General features: G+C 48.0%; 1 protein-coding gene across 1 annotated transcript in view; it reads left to right on the forward strand.

Moving 5' to 3' along the window:
- The window catches only part of LAMC1 (laminin subunit gamma 1), a 63,776-nt gene that overhangs the window by 36,835 nt on the left and 9,450 nt on the right, over positions 1-17,491 (forward strand). The window contains exons 2-17 of the mRNA XM_048073360.2: positions 2,996-3,300; positions 5,283-5,413; positions 6,392-6,558; positions 8,179-8,367; positions 10,352-10,469; positions 10,583-10,681; positions 10,785-10,921; positions 11,730-11,852; positions 11,942-12,131; positions 12,407-12,519; positions 13,813-14,034; positions 14,128-14,316; positions 15,775-16,020; positions 16,109-16,262; positions 16,719-16,861; positions 17,265-17,443. Of these exons, the coding sequence (XP_047929317.2) occupies positions 2,996-3,300; positions 5,283-5,413; positions 6,392-6,558; positions 8,179-8,367; positions 10,352-10,469; positions 10,583-10,681; positions 10,785-10,921; positions 11,730-11,852; positions 11,942-12,131; positions 12,407-12,519; positions 13,813-14,034; positions 14,128-14,316; positions 15,775-16,020; positions 16,109-16,262; positions 16,719-16,861; positions 17,265-17,443 (2,705 nt within the window). The remainder of the gene's footprint in view (positions 1-2,995; positions 3,301-5,282; positions 5,414-6,391; positions 6,559-8,178; positions 8,368-10,351; positions 10,470-10,582; positions 10,682-10,784; positions 10,922-11,729; positions 11,853-11,941; positions 12,132-12,406; positions 12,520-13,812; positions 14,035-14,127; positions 14,317-15,774; positions 16,021-16,108; positions 16,263-16,718; positions 16,862-17,264; positions 17,444-17,491) is intronic.

Raw genomic sequence — 17,491 nt, forward strand, 5'->3', positions numbered from 1 at the left:
GCACGAGCCCACTTCTCTCTTCATTCGCTGGATTCTTTCACCACGTTTCCTCCCTGAAGTCATCTTGATGAAGCCTGAACTCAGGGGTTTTGCTTCTCTCTAGAGAGAGGCTGTCCCAGTTTAAGAAAACCAAGCTATTTGTGCACGTCTGGCTATCGGTTTGTGTCTGTGCTTGCCTCAAGGTTCTGCTTACCTGCTCTTCACCTTTTAGCACTCTTTGCCTTCAGCGGGGGGTTGTTCTTGAGAAGAGACCACATAGCAGGAGAAATGGGAAGCCTGCGAGGGTCTGATTTAAACACCTGATATATGCTTCCTCCGCGCTTTGCGCTGAGACTCATACAAAAAATGCTTCTAAATAGAAAGGGGGTTGCTCATCTCCTGCTTGAATTGGGCAGCAAGAGGAGGCTTATCCCAGGTTGTATTACGATGTTGAGTGTTCACACTTGTAGTTTCTGGCTCCTGTGGAATCAATTTATCGTTAACAGTGTGATTGCTTCTCACTTGTTGCCTTCTGTGTGTGAGGAGCTCGTGTCAAGTGGCTTGACCCCAAACCAACAGTGAGCTAGCACTGAGCAAGAGCCACAGATTGTGAGTATCTGGCTTCCAGTCTTGTGCTTAGGTCATCGTCAGCTTGCACACTATATAAATAGTAATGGGCATTGTGTAGGAAGTGCTGGGGAGAGAGATTGTGTCTGTACAATGCCCCAGTTGTCTTCCATGGCATGCCCTGAAGTAGTACTTTTGGTAGACGGGAGTATTGTCAGATTTAGCCTTTAAACATGAGGTTGGTCTTTTGTGTGTGTGTGTGTCCTTGCTACATGCCAGCGTCAGTTTTTCAGGTGCTGTATGTATGCGTGTGTGCTGAGTTCGGGACCCTTTACAACGCTTTTTTTGCTACTTCTGTGTTCCCAGCGGTCAGAAGGGACAGCGAGTCATCTCCTGCACCGGCCATGCAGTGAGCGTGCCTAGCACGGGCTGCTCCTGGTGTCCTGCACGCAAGAGCTGCGGCCACTGACCCGAGCCTGACCACTTGGTGTCTCCGGCCCGAGTATCGTGGATGCATCTTGCAGCTGGTGTGACCATGGGAAGGGGCTTCAGCACAACCCTGGGGCAAGGCTCCCGCCCGCAGAGCGGCACCTGCAAACCCCACGTCTCACGTAGAGATGGGGAGATGGAACGTCTTGTCTGGAGTCACTCATTAACTTCAGTTCAAAGCCTAACTTGCATGAAGCTGAGCTGATTTAAGTCAGGTTAGACAGGTATGAAAGGACTTAAATTGCAGGTGGATTTTCATTGCAGTCAGGTTTTTGCATATGTGCTTCGAGGCACACACTGTTCTCATTGCCTTGTGCTGCCTGGTTTGTTTTAACTTGTGCAGCGAACCACTCTTCAGCAGGTGCAAAGCCTCGCGTTAAACTTTAACACAGTGTAGTTAGTTCATTTTTACAAATTGAGGTTAAATCTGCGTGACCTCCAGGCAGAGAGAGCCTGATTCTTGATCAGTTGAAACTCTTCTGATGGCTTTTTTTTGTAAGCGAAGGGCAGCGGCTGCTGCAGGCTGTGCTCCGAGCAGGGTTTTTTCTCGGAGGTGGTGGGAGGGTAAGAGAGCGTGGCGGAGATGAAACTCCTGATGATTTGTCCCAGACAAACCTCGCCTTGTCCTTGCGTGCTCCCTACTGCGTGCTGGTGGTTGTGCCTCTCACGTTTCTGTACGGCTGTTGGCTGCCCGCGGCAAATCCGAAATCCAGCGTGCATTTAGCTCCAGGATGGGGTGATCGCCCACAGCCTGCTGGCCAAGGTGCAGCAGTAACAGCCAGCACGCAGCTTGGCCAGTGGAGGAAGGCGGCTGGAGCATGGTGTGGTCCTTGTCCCCTGATGGTTTTCATTGCTTAGAGGAGGAAGCTCCCACGGGTGCATTATGAGCTGTATGGGTTCCTGGCGCTGCTGTCCCCAGTGACCAAGTCCAGTAAGGCTGTGTTGCAGGTTATTATTCCTATCAGTTGAATAACGCTGGAGGACAGTGGTTATTACTGTCCTACCACCACCAAGTGCGGGTGGTGTTCCTCAGCCTAGAGCCTCACAGGGAGATGGCATCCAGTGCAACATCCCGGCTCCTGGTGCAGGAACACCAAGGTGGAGAATGCAGCAACGTGCCGAGGTGTTAAAGGTTTTCTTGTGGGCGTGAAACCCCTTGTGTCTGGTTCAGTGCACAGGGGTGGGCGCTCAAGTCAGCGGAGAGAGTCTGTTTCAGAGGATGATCTGCTGATGCTCACAAAGCTGCTGGGAGATGAACAGAGGGCAGGGAGGTGGGGTTGCATTTCTCCTCCTAGGAGGGAAGATACATGGCTAGCTTGTGGGTTGCTGCACTTGGATCCAAAAAGTGTCTTGGCAAATTTAATCATACGCTCTGGGAAACTTAAACCTTGTTGTGTCTTTCCCAGGGAATACACAGAAAGGGGTATCCTTGGTAGCTCAGCGCTGGAGGAAAAGGCTTCATGAGCAGAGAGAGTTTGAGCTATTGTCTGATTGGGGGAAGCAGAGGTACAAAACAGGCGCAGTGGTGGGACTCTAACCTCTGGTTAATGCTGCTTCTCCCGTACATGTATTTGGAAAAAATATTACCAAATTGCATGTTTAACTTGTACCTGGCCTTGCACACACAAACTGTTAATGTATATGATGTAATCTGTCATCCTTTGGGGATACGGACGTTATCAGGGATGCCTGTAGAAACGAATTAGAGCTCATAAGCTGTGTGTTTGGTTGCACTGAAATCCGTAGATGTGTTTATTTATCTACTCAGCCTTCCCGTTGACTTCTGCTGTTGGTATCTTCACCTTGTCTTTGCTGGGAAATACAGTACTGGTGCTACTGGGCACTGCTCATCCCATTGGATGGTCCTAGAGGAGATCTTCTAAACAGAACTGCGGTGCAGCTCTCCTCAGTCTTTGTTTTAAGTTGAGTCTTTCTCATGACTTTCTCCTCTCACCTGCAGGAAAGGCCTTCGACATCACATACGTGCGTCTGAAGTTTCACACCAGCCGGCCGGAGAGCTTTGCAATCTACAAACGCACCAGGGAAGATGGCCCGTGGGTGCCCTACCAGTACTACAGCGGGTCCTGTGAGAGCACCTATAACAAAGTCAATCGGGGTTTTATTCGGACTGGAGAGGATGAGCAGCAGGCGCTCTGCACGGATGAGTTCAGTGACATCTCCCCTCTCACTGGGGGCAACGTGGCTTTCTCAACGCTGGAGGGGCGACCCAGTGCCTACAACTTTGACAACAGCCCTGTGCTACAGGTATGTGAGCGGGAGCAGCTATCAGATGGTCTGGGCTGAGTTCTTTTGCTTAGTTGTCCTGGGCGGTAGCTTTGTGCTAACTATGGGCTGCACTTATAGCCCTCAATTCAGCCTGAAGGACTGTTGGACAGGTAAGTTGGGTTGAACGATCCAAACAAATGCTTTTGAAGAAAGAGTAAACTCCTGACTCTATCAAAAGTAAGTTTATGGTAAAAAAAAAAAAAAAAAAAAAAAAAAAAGAAAAAAATTAGTGGCATTAAAGATGACTTCTCAGAGGCATTATGGAAATTATTGGATGCTTACCTCACCTCTGCCAACTTAGAAGGCAGTTGTGTGCATCTTGCTGTTTCAAAAAGACCAGGAGATGGTAATGCCTGAGTCAGATTGATATTTGGGGCATTTGCATGTAGGTTTTGAGCATGAAAGTTTAAGAAATGTGGTATTCTAAACAAATAAAGGGTTATTTGAAACCCTAACTTGTTCTATCTCATGTGCTGGGGTGGGGGGAGCTTGGTTTTATCTACAGCATTTAGTTTCTCCTACAAAAGGTTTGGATAAGGGGTTTAGTGGGGGGTTTTCTGTTCTTACCATTCACAGCACTGGCTGGGTAGTGGTCTGGAGCATACCAGTAGCACCAGTTTATCCAGTTTACTTGCCATTTTCTCTGTGCTGCTTGATGACTTTTCCAGATTATATTGCAACAAAGAGCTCAAGCTGTGGAATTTGCCCCATCGGGGCTTGTCTCCTTCCTCTGGAGCTGTGAGCGGCACGCCCTCGCGTCAGCCGTCCTTCCCTGTTCTCATAGATTAGCAAGAGCACGCTGAGTTGTGGGCACCCAGCAGGTTCGGAGCTTGCCTGCCTCCGATCTGCAGCCAGTGGGCAGAAAAGCAGGGTCTGGTAAGGCTCAATTATATAAAGGAAAATAAAGATTAATGGGAAAGAGAAGAACTCGCAAAATGGAAAAGAGCCAGTTTGGCCACCTTGTTTGTGCAGCTAGACCTTGCCGTGACCAGAGTCCGGTCATTAAGGGTGAACAGAGATCCCAAGTTAGCGGTACGATGCGTGATCTTCTCATAAACTCCCCCTAAGGAATGGAGGCCTGACTACTGGTTTCCTAAAATATGTGCAAACCTCTGGCATTGCTTTTCAGAGCTGAAGTCAGTGTGTGTTTTGTGCTCAGCATTTCCCTGTGTTTATGCCAGTGTTTGTAACTCAGCAAATCTTCTTATTGTGCTGGTTAATCAGCATCGTAGCTGCAGTGCAGTTGTACATGCATGGATGTTTTTCCCATATTCTTTATGGTGTTTGAAGGAAAACAGTATTGCAAAAGCTGTAATAAGAACAGTGTGGTGCTAACAGCAGTCACAGGCTGAAGATGGCATGAAATTTGGGGACAGGCTAAGTTTGCTGGCTGTTGCTGGAGGAGGGTAGGGTACTGTGCTGAAGATGCTGTGTAAATATTATGAAAAGCTCTTGTGTTGCAAGTCAGATCTGCCTGCCTGTTTTTCTTCCCACCCTCACTCATCTGTGTGTCTTTTTGTCTGGAGGTGTGTGTCTGCAGACGAGCATACCCTAAAGCTTTTTCCATTCTTGCTTTGCAAGAAAGCTGTTGTCAGCCGGTGAGGTATGTGAGGGCAGCACACAGGCCCCCCGCTCTGTTTGCTGAAGATGTTGCCCACGGCTTCCTAGCTGAGAGTAGCGAGGACCCGAGGAGGCATGGGGAAGGGTAGGCAGGGACAGGAGGGGATGTCTGGAAAACTTATCTGAACCGAGAGGATATGATGCGAGGCTTCCTGGGCAGGGACGCGTGAGCCTCAGAGGTACAGAGGGGGAAATGATGAGGCAGGAGTGTGCTGACTGATGAATGACTGCTGGCATGACTTACTGAGTGTAAATACAGCTGCTAACGATACGGTGCTGACGGGCGCTGGAGGGGTACGTCTGATGTGTATGTACTCTGGTGGGATTTCTGTCTGCTCTAGGAATGGGTGACGGCTACCGACATCAGGGTGAGCCTCAACCGTCTGAACACCTTCGGAGATGAAGTTTTCAACGACCCCAAAGTTCTCAAGTCGTATTACTACGCTATTTCTGATTTTGCCGTGGGTGGTAGGTGAGTAAACAATAAACCTCTGTATTTGTTTGAAGCTTTTGGTCAGGATTACTGAAGTGCTTGAAAGATTCTGATTATACTCACGTGGTACCATTAGGTTCCAGTCTTTATTGACTGTCCTAAGTCAAAAATGCAGTAGAATGCGTCTCGTGAAGCTTGCAAACGCTGTGTATTACCTATTGAGGCTATAAATCTCAGGGACAGACTGGTTGAATATTTTATTTTCCCGATCAGATCAAATGTTAAGCAATTGGGGAAGGGGTACAAAAAGAGTGACAAGGATGTAAAATGAAAGGGAAATTTTTTTTTTTCTACCCAGTGCTTTTTGTGGTTTTGCTTTATGTGTAGTCTAGAATAAAAGCAGAGATGCTGAGATTTTTGACATGCTACACCTAAATATTGGGGGGCAAATCCTACAAAGATCTGAAGCACTGTACAATACCGTGGTTCTCTGTGCCCTCTTTCTTTTGCTAAAGCATATTGAAAAATGCTTTAATCTTAATTTGTTGACAATAAAATGTTTTCATAAATAGAGTTGGGACCAATGGAGTGTTTCAGGTTGTTTGCAGAGAGCAGTCCTGAGACAGGGCTTTGATATCAGTCACCTTGTGCTAATTAATTTCTTACCCTCACAAATGGTAGCATGTGGCCAGTGTGCACATCTCTTCTTGGACTTTCATGAGAGAGATGCATACTAGTCTAAACCCAACATTTTTGCTTCTCCTGCTCAGTTTATTCTACTTCAGTGACGGACTTCAGAGGAGGCAGGTTAGCCTTCTTGCTCTTTAAATGCTTGCCTTGAGCATGCTACACCTGCTTGTTTCATAGTAGCTGACTCTAAGCATATAAGCAGAGTCTTACACCTTCAAATATGTCTTGTCCCAGAGTTTCAGATCTGGGCATTGTTTTCTGGATTGCTCTGTGGGCGACCTGGATCCTTGAAGTTTAAATACCTGTTCCTTGTCTCTCGTTACCCAGATGCAAATGCAACGGTCATGCAAGCGAATGCGTGAGGAATGAGCTTGGGAAGCTGGTCTGCAACTGCAAGCACAACACCTTTGGGGTCGACTGTGAAAAGTGTCTTCCTTTCTTCAATGACCGGCCGTGGAGGAGAGCGACAGCAGAGAGCGCCAATGAATGCTTGCGTACGTGTGACCGTGCCTTGCACGAAAATTGCTCATGGTTTTGGTCCGCTGCCTCTGTTGTCATGCTGGTCTTGCATGGTTTTAAGGCTCAGCTCCAGTTAGCCAGTGCTAAGGGTCTTGAATACAGTTTCCCCAGTGGTTTAGGAGTACATGTCCAATAAACTGCTTGTAGGATTTGTGCTCTCAAGATGGAGATGCTTTAAATCCTTCTTAATGCCTCTGGAAGTATCTCAGGTTACAGAGAGCCTTCAGTGTGAGTTTAGATAATGTAATAATCTAACAAACGTCTGCCCGCATTTTCAGAGGAAGAAGACCAGAGCTTCCCTTTGAGGCAGACCTTGAACTGGAATGACCAAATGCTGTATTTTATCTGGCATTTACACAGAATGTCCTGCTTGTTCTCTGATGAAGCGCATGGCTGCAGATGGGCTGTTACTGTTATCGTGTCAGCATTCAGATTCTCCTCAGGGATTTGCACACACAAGGCACTCTCAAAATGAGCTCAGATTCCTGTCCCAGAGTATAAGCTGATGAGAAAATAGAGCAAAGTCCATTTCCTTGTGCTACTCTGAGCACATCCAGGTCTTTTGAAGAATGTTGCCTTGGGTTTGTCATTCCTGTCCTGTAGGACCTTTCTGGAAGATCCGTAGAAAGGGAGATCTCCTTTCTGGAGGATTGGAGTGACCTTTAGGAAAGATTTGCCACAAAAATATAGCAGTTTGTACTAGAAAAAAAACCCCTGCATTTAGTATGCTGGAGTATAACTGTCCTTTACAAAGCTCACTTAGTATTCTCTGACTTCCTCTTGCCTTTGGATTATTGGTTTTTAGTTACTTGTAAACTGTTTCATCCAGTTTCAAGACTTGCAACAGTTCTGGGCTGCAAATGCGAATCTCTAGGACCAAATGCCAATTCATTTTTCTCGGTTTTGTGTCTCAGACCAAAGCTTCTGCTAGTTTACTTTATGGGGAAGCTTTTTCAGACAGAAAAGCTTTCTTCCTGTCTGACCTCTGTGTGTGCTGATAGTTCCCAGCTGTCTGGTGGAGACCTGTGGCTTCCCTTGACAGGCCAACGAAACCCAGCTCTCCTGCTCCCTGAACAGAGGAAATCTGTGGTCTGCCTGCTCCCGGAGCAGAAACTCTTCGTGCAGCAGGGGGTCAGCCCTTACTGTTATCTTCTGGTGCTTGTTTGCGTGCCTGAGATCGGCGTTGCTGTGTGGGAGGCAGCACGGCGGCTGCAAGTGGCAGCCCAGCCCGAGGGGCCGATGCCGGGTATCTTCCAGCCCTGCCTGTCCGTGGTCTCGGGTGCTTGGTGGCACTGCCAGTCGCTTCCCTCCCCTAGGGGACGGAGGGAATGAAGTGCTCGAGGTCCGTGCTGACAGCTGGTATAGCTGTGGGCTGGTTTGGTTCATCAAGCCCGTTTCATCGTTACAGCCTTGTACCTGCAACCGCTGCAAAAACACGTTTTTTTCCTCTTTCTTCTCACTGTGGCACAAATGTCTTAGGATGGTTAAAGGTTCCTCCTCCGAGTTGAATAATCAGCTTTGTGTAGTGGGTCTTGTGACTGCTGGGCTCCGGATGGCCGTGCACACTACCCACGGATGATACCCTTTTCCTGCAGCTTGCGACTGCAACGGGAGGTCCCAGGAGTGCTACTTCGACCCCGAGCTGTACCGCTCGACAGGCCACGGCGGCCACTGCATGGGCTGCCAGGATAACACCGACGGTGCCCACTGCGAGAGGTGCAGGGACGGCTTCTACCGCCTCGGGAGCGAGGAGGGATGTCTGCCCTGCAGCTGCAACCCCGTTGGTAAGTAGAGGCAGCAAATATTTGTGCATGGAAGTTCATGCAAGCTCTTCTCTCAGTTTTGCAGCTGATGGCAAACTGTAGGGGTAAAAAGAGACTTTTTTTTTTCTTTTTTCTTTTGGCCTACACAGGAAATGTTTATTGGGTTGTATTATGGTTGAAATTATTCTTGGATCTAACTGGGGATGGGGTGGCAGGGGCAGATGGATCACCACTGCAGCATTTCCTCCTTCAAATGTGCTCTAAAATAGTTGTCTTTTTTTTTTTTCACAACTGTGTATGTGTTACCCTGGACACACCCAGCACTGAAGTGCTCGTTTAAATTCTTAACAAACAAGATTATGCGAGTGGATATTTCTGGAAGTTGTTCATACTGAAGAATGGTAGTGAGCATTAGCAGCATCAGTTTCTCCTACTGAGTATCTAAGCACTGTAAATATAAACTGCTGAAACCTTAAACACAAAAGGGGGTGAGAAAAAAAAAAAGTCGAGTCAAAATATGTAGTCAGGCTCTTTTTTTTTTTTAAAAAAAAAAAAAAAATCGGAAAAAATTCTGGCAGGAGAACAAATCTTTTGTAGTCAAGGGAACCACTTGACCTGTATGGAGCAATCCCGTAACTACACCAGTCCCACGACAAATACGGGTGAAGGAAACAAAGGGTAACAGATAGTAAGATATGATGTGAGGTTCCAAAATAGAGTAGCTGGAATAAGTAATTGCTTGTGGCATGCCCTAAAAGCAGCCAGCGAGAGGTCTGGCAGGGTATGTCTCCTATCTAATTTGGTCAGAGAGTTGCACAGTTGTGAAACTTTTGACCAAGAAAGGCCTCTTTCTTCTCCCTCTGCTCTCCCTGGTTCTTGTGTCTGACCTTATTTTACGGCGTGTTTGTGCACAGGGTTTGTGTCAGGGAGTGGGAGAAGCAATGAGGTGATGTCTCAGGTATTTAAGGATGAATTTCAAAGGGCTTTATAATTTAGCCATCAGCTTGTATGCCATGGCACACTGCCACCCAGTGAGTATTTGAAGGCCCTGAATTAGTTTAGATGTTAGTTTTTCATCTGATTACTGTTTTTTCCTACATATTCAATAGTGGGACTGCAATGGGGATTTAAACTCTGCATATGGTGAAAGCTTTGTGAGTTCTTCTCTCTTTTCTATCCTGTCTGACCTAATCATCTCACAACTTTCTGCTTTGCTATAATCTTCTAGTGTGGATCAAAGTGGAAAGAAGCAACTGTTTCTGCATTTTAATATACTTTTATCCTGGTGGTTAACTCTCACAATGCTGACAAATTCTAGTCTGCTGGCTGCATTGGTGCTTGGGAAAATAGCATTTTGTCTGCCTCAGATTAAAGAAACCTGTGCTATTGTATGTGCAAGTCCCTTTCTGCTTTTGACTAGTACTTTTGAGGAATGTGTCCTGTCAAAAATGAGATTTTTGCTGCAGAATTTATTAAGGTTAATAGTGTCACGTGCAGACTCTCTCTGAGGAGACAATTCAGTCTTTAAATCCAACTTGGGAGTCAATGGAGAAAATTGGAACATGAGGGGGAGAAGAGGTCAGGATATCTCCTGGCAAAGGGTAAATGATGATTAGGAAGAACACGGGATTTAGGATATAAAATCTCAAAAAGGATGTGTTGCAGGGAAAGAAAAGGCAGGGAATTAAATAGGCAGGCAAAGACAGCATTGAGGACAGAAGAGGAATAAGGAGGAGCATGCAATGAAAGGGTAAAGGTACATATAAAAAGGGTAGTTGGAAAGAATACTTAAAGCTGACAACAGATCTGTTTTTGGAAGAGTAGGTAAAGGTTTGTCTCTTTAGACTTGCTGTGGAAAAACAGTGAACTGTAAGGCATCGCTCATCAGCTTGAAGCTATGCCTCAGACTTCTGTGTATCTTGCACACTTCATAGAGCTGAAGAAAATCACGAGCTCATACAGTTCCGTGGGTCTGTTAAGGTCCCTGTCCCTCGTTTCCCTGCAGGCTCCCTCAGCACGCAGTGCGATAGCTACGGCCAGTGCAGCTGCAAACCTGGCGTGATGGGTGATAAATGTGACCGGTGCCAGCCAGGTTTCCACTCGCTCTCCGAGGCTGGGTGCAGGTAAGGGGGAACTGCTGCTCTTTGGTGGAGGAACGTCTGTCTAAAAGAAAAAACAGATACCTTTTCAGGGCTGTGCGGCTTTAATGAATTATCCTCTCTCTTGTCTCTCTCAGGCCCTGTTCTTGCAATCCTGCTGGTAGCACAGGTGAATGCAATGTCGAAACAGGACGGTGTACTTGCAAGGACAATGTTGAAGGCTTCCACTGTGAGAGGTGAGTTCTCTTCCTGTGGCTTTGTTTCAAGAATGAGAAATATTTGAGCAATGGCCTGGAGTAAACATCAGGGAAATTAATTCTTTTTCCTTCGCATCTGCAGATGCAAACCTGGGTTTTTCCATCTGGATCCCTCAAATCCAAGAGGCTGTACCCCCTGCTTCTGTTTTGGACACTCTTCAGTTTGCACCAATGCCGCTGGCTACAGCATCTACAGCATCACCTCCAGCTTCCAGTTTGGTAAAAATTGAGTCTGTCTTTGTATCTCAGGTTGGGCTGTAGACCAAAGCATGAGAAGCGATTAAAATCCTGCTCTTTTCCTCCCTGTGCGGGATAGCAAACTTTGGGCAGGCAAGTACAGGATCCCTTTCTCGGAAGTGCTGAGTTACTGAAGTCAGTGGGAGCTTCCCTGCCTTCAGGTTGTTTGTTCAGTTGGGGTGGAAGGAATTTGCTGCTTTGGCCTCAGGCACCCACTGTGTTTAACGTACACCTCACAGTTTTAAGTAGATATTGCAGATGTAAAATTTTGTAACTTTGGTGCTGAGAAGAGGGACATTTTCTCAATTTTAGAGCCGAATCAGGAGTTTGAGAGGATTATGATCGTTGTAGATTCTGGGTTAAATGGCTCTGAATAAAACAGGTGGGTTTCTGATGGATGTGTAAGCTGTGCACAAATCTTTTTTCATACAGTCAGTTTCCTGCATACAAATGTTTTCATTCTGCATAGTCTGAAAAGAACATATTTTTAATTAAAATTCCAATGGAGAACAGCTCTTATGAAGGCTGAAATTTACATCAAGTCATAGATGACTTCAAGTTTTCCAGTTCTTTACTGAGGCTTTTAGAAATAAAGATGTTGAAAAGTATTTTTTGTAGGGCTCAAAGTTCAGAGGGTTCAAGTCAGCACTCCAATAACTGACTCAGGTCAGTTAGTACCAGTGTATAAAATACTAATTAGTTATATATAAGCAGCTTGCAGTATGATGCGAGTAGTCTGTGCAAAGCTGCTCCTTCAAAGGGTGTTGATCCTTGTACATTTGGTTTTCAGGAGAGGACGAGTGGCGTGCTGAACAACGTGACGGCTCAGAAGTCCCTCTCCAGTGGAGTGCAGAGACCCAGGATATCTCAGTCATCTCAGACAGCTACTTCCCCATGTATTTTGTTGCACCACGTAGGTCATTCAAGAAGCGAGGTTTTCTGCGCTTTCTGTGACCTTCCCATTCTCTGTCCCCTGACTGTAAGGATTTCTTCCCATTTCAGGCAAGTTCTTGGGCAACCAAGTTTTGAGTTACGGTCAGAACCTGACCTTCTCCTTCCGCGTGGACAGACGAGACACTCGCCTTTCCGCAGAGGACCTGGTGCTGGAAGGGGCTGGGCTGAGAGTGTCGGTGCCTCTCATTGCCCAGGGCAACTCCTACCCCAGCGAGAGCCCCCTGACCTACACCTTCAGGTGAGCGTGGTCCCAGCCCAGCAAGAGGCTGGAGCAGCTGGGACCTAGCCTGCTGTGCACCCTGCCCTATCAGCTCTTGAGAAAACAAACAGCATTAATTTGAGCTCACAAGAGCAGTCTTATCAGGTTAATTTGAAGCTCGCTGTTCATCAGTGTTGCATAAGTGTATGCAAAGTATGTGGCAATCGCATACCATTGTTGGAAATGGTGCTTTAAAAGGGCACAGCTGTTAACATCTGAAAGCTTTGCAAATGATGCATGGCTCTTCTCCCTAGGCTCCATGAGGCTGCCGATTACCCGTGGAGGCCTGCTCTGTCTGCATTCGACTTTCAGAAGCTTCTCCACAATCTGACTGCCATCAAGATCCGTGGGACATACAGCGAGAGAAGTGAGTCGCTGAGCAGAGTGTCACAGAAAAGAGGGGCAGACAGGCCCATTTGTCCAGTGATCCAGTTGTTTTATTGCAGGACCTAGTCATAAATAGCTGTGTGGACTTATTTGGCAAAGCCATGTGGAATTGCTTTCCACCTGGCCTTGCAGTGCAACAGCTTCTCTTGGGCTTTCTGGAGAGGGGGTGGGCAAGCAAAGTGCTGCCTGTGAGTCTCAGAATGAGCACTCATTACCTGCTGATGCTGCTCTGGGGAGCAGACGTGGTTCTGTGCTTCTGAATGTGGAGTTCTGCTGTGTTGTGCAGCCAGTGTCTTCCAGATTGGTAGTAATATGTAATCCAGAGTCCTGAAGGACATGGTAAGGGAGATGTAGAGAGTCAAAAATAATTTCTCCAGGAACAGTTACCTTCCCCCTGTTTTCTGATCGTGCCTTGGCAGGACAAGTGTGGAGGACAAGGTATTGAAAGCACAGCATGTGCTGAACATGTTCAAAGGTATCCCGTGATGAGGATTTATGAAAACCAGGCACTAATTAGGGGCAAAAATATTTGAATCTTTAGGTATTGCCATGTGAAGGATTTTCTGAGTTTAAAAACAAGTATGTACAAAGGACAAATCTGTGTTTGGGGAAGATGAGGAAGCTGCAAGTGTTTTGAGTAGAGGTTGCTCATAAAGAAGAATGCAAGGTGGTGAAGAGGAGGGGGGAAAGGTGTGGAGCAAGCTGTCCCTATGGCACTGCAGCTGTTGCTAATAACACAGAAGCTGGGGGCTCTGCTCAGTGCTTGAGAGCCACCACAGCGTACAAACCTGGTGCTGTAACACACACTGGCTATTGTGTGTCCCGGTGCAGTTCTGCTCCAGGGAAGGGGCTGGGAGGAGAGGGGGGGAAGCTTTCAAATGCTGAAGAGTTTGCCCTGAGGTATGGTTTACAGACACTGCTTAAGGAAGGTGTATTTAAATTGCTGGAGAGATGGTCTGTCCTCCCTAGAAAGGCAGGAATTGTTTTCGGTATTTGATTTGGAAATGGAAACCATATGCATGTAAAGCATAACTTCTTTTAGCTGACAGTACTTACTCATGTGCTGTTCTCAGTGTCCTCCTCTGGCTTGTCGTTCTCAACTTTCTAGCCCTGCACATGCCCTGTGTGAGCTATATTGCATCTGTCATCTGTCTAAACTTCCCTGGAGGATTTTGCTTCTTGATTCACCTTATCAGCTGCAAACCTGTCTCTTGTGCAGTTCAGGTGCACTAGGTGACATGCTCATGAAGTATTTCCCCTCTCTGGTTCCCAGGTGCTGGCCACCTGGATGATGTTACCATCACAAGTGCTCTCCCCGGGCCCGGTGTGCCTGCGGCATGGGTGGAGAGCTGCTCCTGTCCAGCAGGCTACGAGGGGCAGTTCTGTGAGCGCTGCTCCCCTGGGTACCGCCGAGAGACGCCCGGCCTCGGGCCCTACAGCCCCTGCGTGCCTTGCACTTGCAACGGGCACAGCGAGACATGCGATCCCGAGACAGGTAAGAAGGGGTGATGGGAAAGGGAGCAGCCAGGGGGCTGTTCTCCTTCCTGTGTTGGATGAAGAATAAAAAAAAATGTGTTCTCTGTTCCAGGTGTGTGCAACTGTAGGGATAACACAGCAGGGTCACACTGCGAGAAGTGCAGCGATGGGTATTACGGAGATGCGACAGCAGGCACGGCCTCGGACTGCCAGCCCTGCCCCTGCCCTGGCGGCTCCAGCTGTGCCATTGTGCCCCGCACAAGGGAGGTTGTGTGCACCAGCTGCCAGGCTGGCACGACAGGTGAGTCCTTACCAGAAAGGGCTTTGTTCTACACCCCATGTGCCTGTGGACATGTCTTCTGCCAGTTCTGCTGCCGTGACCCACAGTGAGTGGCACTGACAACTGCTGTGTCTTCAGGTTCAAATACAGTTTACCTCTCCCTTCTTCTACACCTATTTTCTCTCTCTTGTGAGGCTCAGGGCTGAAGAACTGTTCTTTGTGCCCTTCTCTTAAGATCAATAGGGTAACAAAGATTTAATCTGTACAAAGCCCAAACATTTCTCTGCTATGTATCTGAGCCATGCTAGCTTCTGGTACAGAGTCTAGTACACATGATTGTGTGGTATTGGGCTGAAAGTTTGATAGATCTAAAAGAGCCAGGAAGGATGGGTCAGACTGAAACAAAATTAGAAGATGAGCCTATTTGCCAGCCAGAGGCACCTTGGGATGCTTGCAGAGAGAGGGCCAGTGTCCTGCGTGGAAAAAGCAGGAAGGCTGCATTGACTCGTGAATACCAGTCGAAAAGTACGAGACCAAATTTATACTCAACAGTTCTAAAGAGAAATATGTGAACAGGTGCTGCTCTTTTTTCTTAATGATAAACCGTGAAGTCTGAGCGTGTACTTGAGTCGTTAAGTGGAGCCTTTTGTTCTGCCTGCCAACAGCAAATAAGACTTAAAATGGTTGGCAGCTTCAGTGCTTCTCTGTTGATTTTATGCTTGGCATGAAAGAGTCCAAAGTACAGAGTACCTGTAAATGCCTTAAATGCTTAGGAAAGCCCCTGATCAAGCACGCAGACACGCTATCTAGAGCAGCTCATGGGAGTTGCCATGGGTGCCACCACTTGGTGAACTAAAGCAGAGCCTGGGGGCCTGAGTTCCAAGTCCCTCGCAGCTCAGGCTGCTCAGTAAAAGCCCACCTTTACTTGTAGCTGACAGGGTCACAGGGGGGTCCCTCCTGACTCCCATCTTCCTGTATGTGGTTGTGGTGTGGTGGGAAAGGTGAGGGGAAAGATGGATTGTGTGTGTAAGAACTGCCAAAGAAACAGCTTTTAGCTGGCTGGCAAGGTTGTGTCTGCAATGAGCTTTGGGAACTGCTGGCTTGGATGCTTTGTGGCTGCCTGTGGAGGTTCAGCAGGTCTCGTTGGCCATGTGGCTTCCTGAAGCAGTGGCGTCCCACTGAGTTCTACCTACTTGAACTCTTCAATTAACAACAAATTACAGCAAATAGGACTTGAGGTGATAGGAGGGAAGGGGGAAGCTGAAATAATTCATAATGCAAAGTTCCAATGAAAAAGGGTTAAATCTAGAGATTGAGAGGGATTCTTGTGTAGTCTTGTGCACCTTCCTGGTTCCTTCACAAGGAGAAAAGGGGAAGAAGCTGAGGAGTGTACTTTTTGGGGGGGCTGCAGAAGGAGGCCAGGTGAGACTGCGGCAGTGGGCTCTCTGCTGTAGCACGTGCACTTCTGTCCCGCCCCAGGCAAGAGATGCGAGCTGTGTGACGATGCCTATTTTGGGGACCCACTTGGTGAGAACGGTGCTGTGAGGCCTTGCCGCCTGTGCCAGTGCAATGACAACATCGATCCTAACGCTGTGGGGAACTGCAACCGCCAGACGGGCGAGTGCCTCAAGTGCATCTACAACACAGCCGGCTTCTACTGCGACCGCTGCAAGGACGGCTTCTTTGGGAACCCCCTGGCCCCCAACCCTGCCGACAAGTGCCGGGGTAAGAGCCTTTCCTCTCACATTTAAAAGCAGTTTTGTCCCTGAGGACTGCCTTTGGGTGATGCTTCCCATTCCTTTTCTTTTTGCAGCCTGTCACTGTAATCCCTATGGCACTGTGAATCAACAGACAAGCTGCAATCAAGTGACGGGGCAGTGCGAGTGCCTCTCGCACGTCACCGAGAGGGACTGCAGTGCTTGCGAGCCTGGCTTCTTCAACCTCCAGAGCGGACGTGGCTGTGAGAGGTAAGTCACCTTGGCATGGGGCAACGAGCCCGGTTTTGGAGGGTCTGTGTTAGGAGGTGGAGGAACGTGATGTTTGTCACGAGTAACTGGTGTTCTGTGTTGATGCTGCCAAGGGTGGAGAGGAGCAGGAGTTAAGGGGCAGCTCCAAAGGCTGTACAAAAAGCTTGACTTATAAATAGCTTTTTAAATAGCCTTAAATCAGAGTTTTAAATAGAAACGTGTCACGTGGCTGCGTGATCGTTGGTAGCCAGGGCTCGTGGGTTCCTTTTTTAGTGCAACCACCAAGTGACCTTGCATGGTTCAAAGGCTCGGTGCCTTGTCCCATATCTGCACTGCAAGCAAAGTCACTCCACTGGCATGGAAACTTCCAGCTGTGCTCACTAGGGCTCCTTCAGAGGTGCTTCACTCATGCCTGCTGTCCGTTGTCACCACCTAACGTGTGGCTGTGTCCTCCAGGTGTGACTGCCATGCACTGGGCTCCACCAACGGCCAGTGCGACATACGAACAGGGCAGTGCGAGTGCCAGCCTGGCGTCACCGGCCAGCGTTGTGACAGATGCGAGGCCAACCACTTTGGATTTGGCCCTGAAGGCTGCAAACGTAAGTGAGATTCCCTGCAGACGGTCTCAGTTCACAGATCCAGTGTTGAGGAGCAACATACCTTGTAAACATAATTGCAAAAGAGTATGGTCCAAACTTTTCTCCTCATATCCCCACCTTTCAAGAGAGGAAAAAAAAAAAGTGAAGTTGGTTACAATGAAATGGGGTAAGAAATTAAAATGTTTTGTGGAAGAGGCAATGGCAAAACTGTTAATACAGTTTGACACGAAATGAATCGTGTCCAGCTACACGGTGTGCCTTCCCATGTGTGGCAGCGCCCTGCTGGGGAGCAGGGCTCTGGCTGTGGGTTGGTGGGTGCCCTGTTGGTTTGCAGGGAACGGTCTGTAGCTGTAGGGTATTTCTGCATCCTCTCAGCTCTGACTGAGGTTTGACTTCCCTGCAGCGTGTGACTGTGACCCTGAGGGTTCGCGTTCCCTGCAGTGCCGGGAGGACGGTCGCTGCGAGTGCAAGGAAGGCTTTGTGGGGACCCGCTGCGACCAGTGTGAGGAGAACTATTTCTACAACCGGTCGTGGCCAGGCTGTCAGGAGTGTCCAGCATGTTACAGACTAGTGAAAGATAAGGTAAGGCCACGAACGTGACCGTTTGGTTTCCAGAGTCGGTGCCACGCA

Source organism: Anser cygnoides, chromosome 8, assembly GCF_040182565.1.
Source record: "Anser cygnoides isolate HZ-2024a breed goose chromosome 8, Taihu_goose_T2T_genome, whole genome shotgun sequence".
Classification (NCBI taxonomy): Eukaryota; Metazoa; Chordata; class Aves; order Anseriformes; family Anatidae; genus Anser; species Anser cygnoides.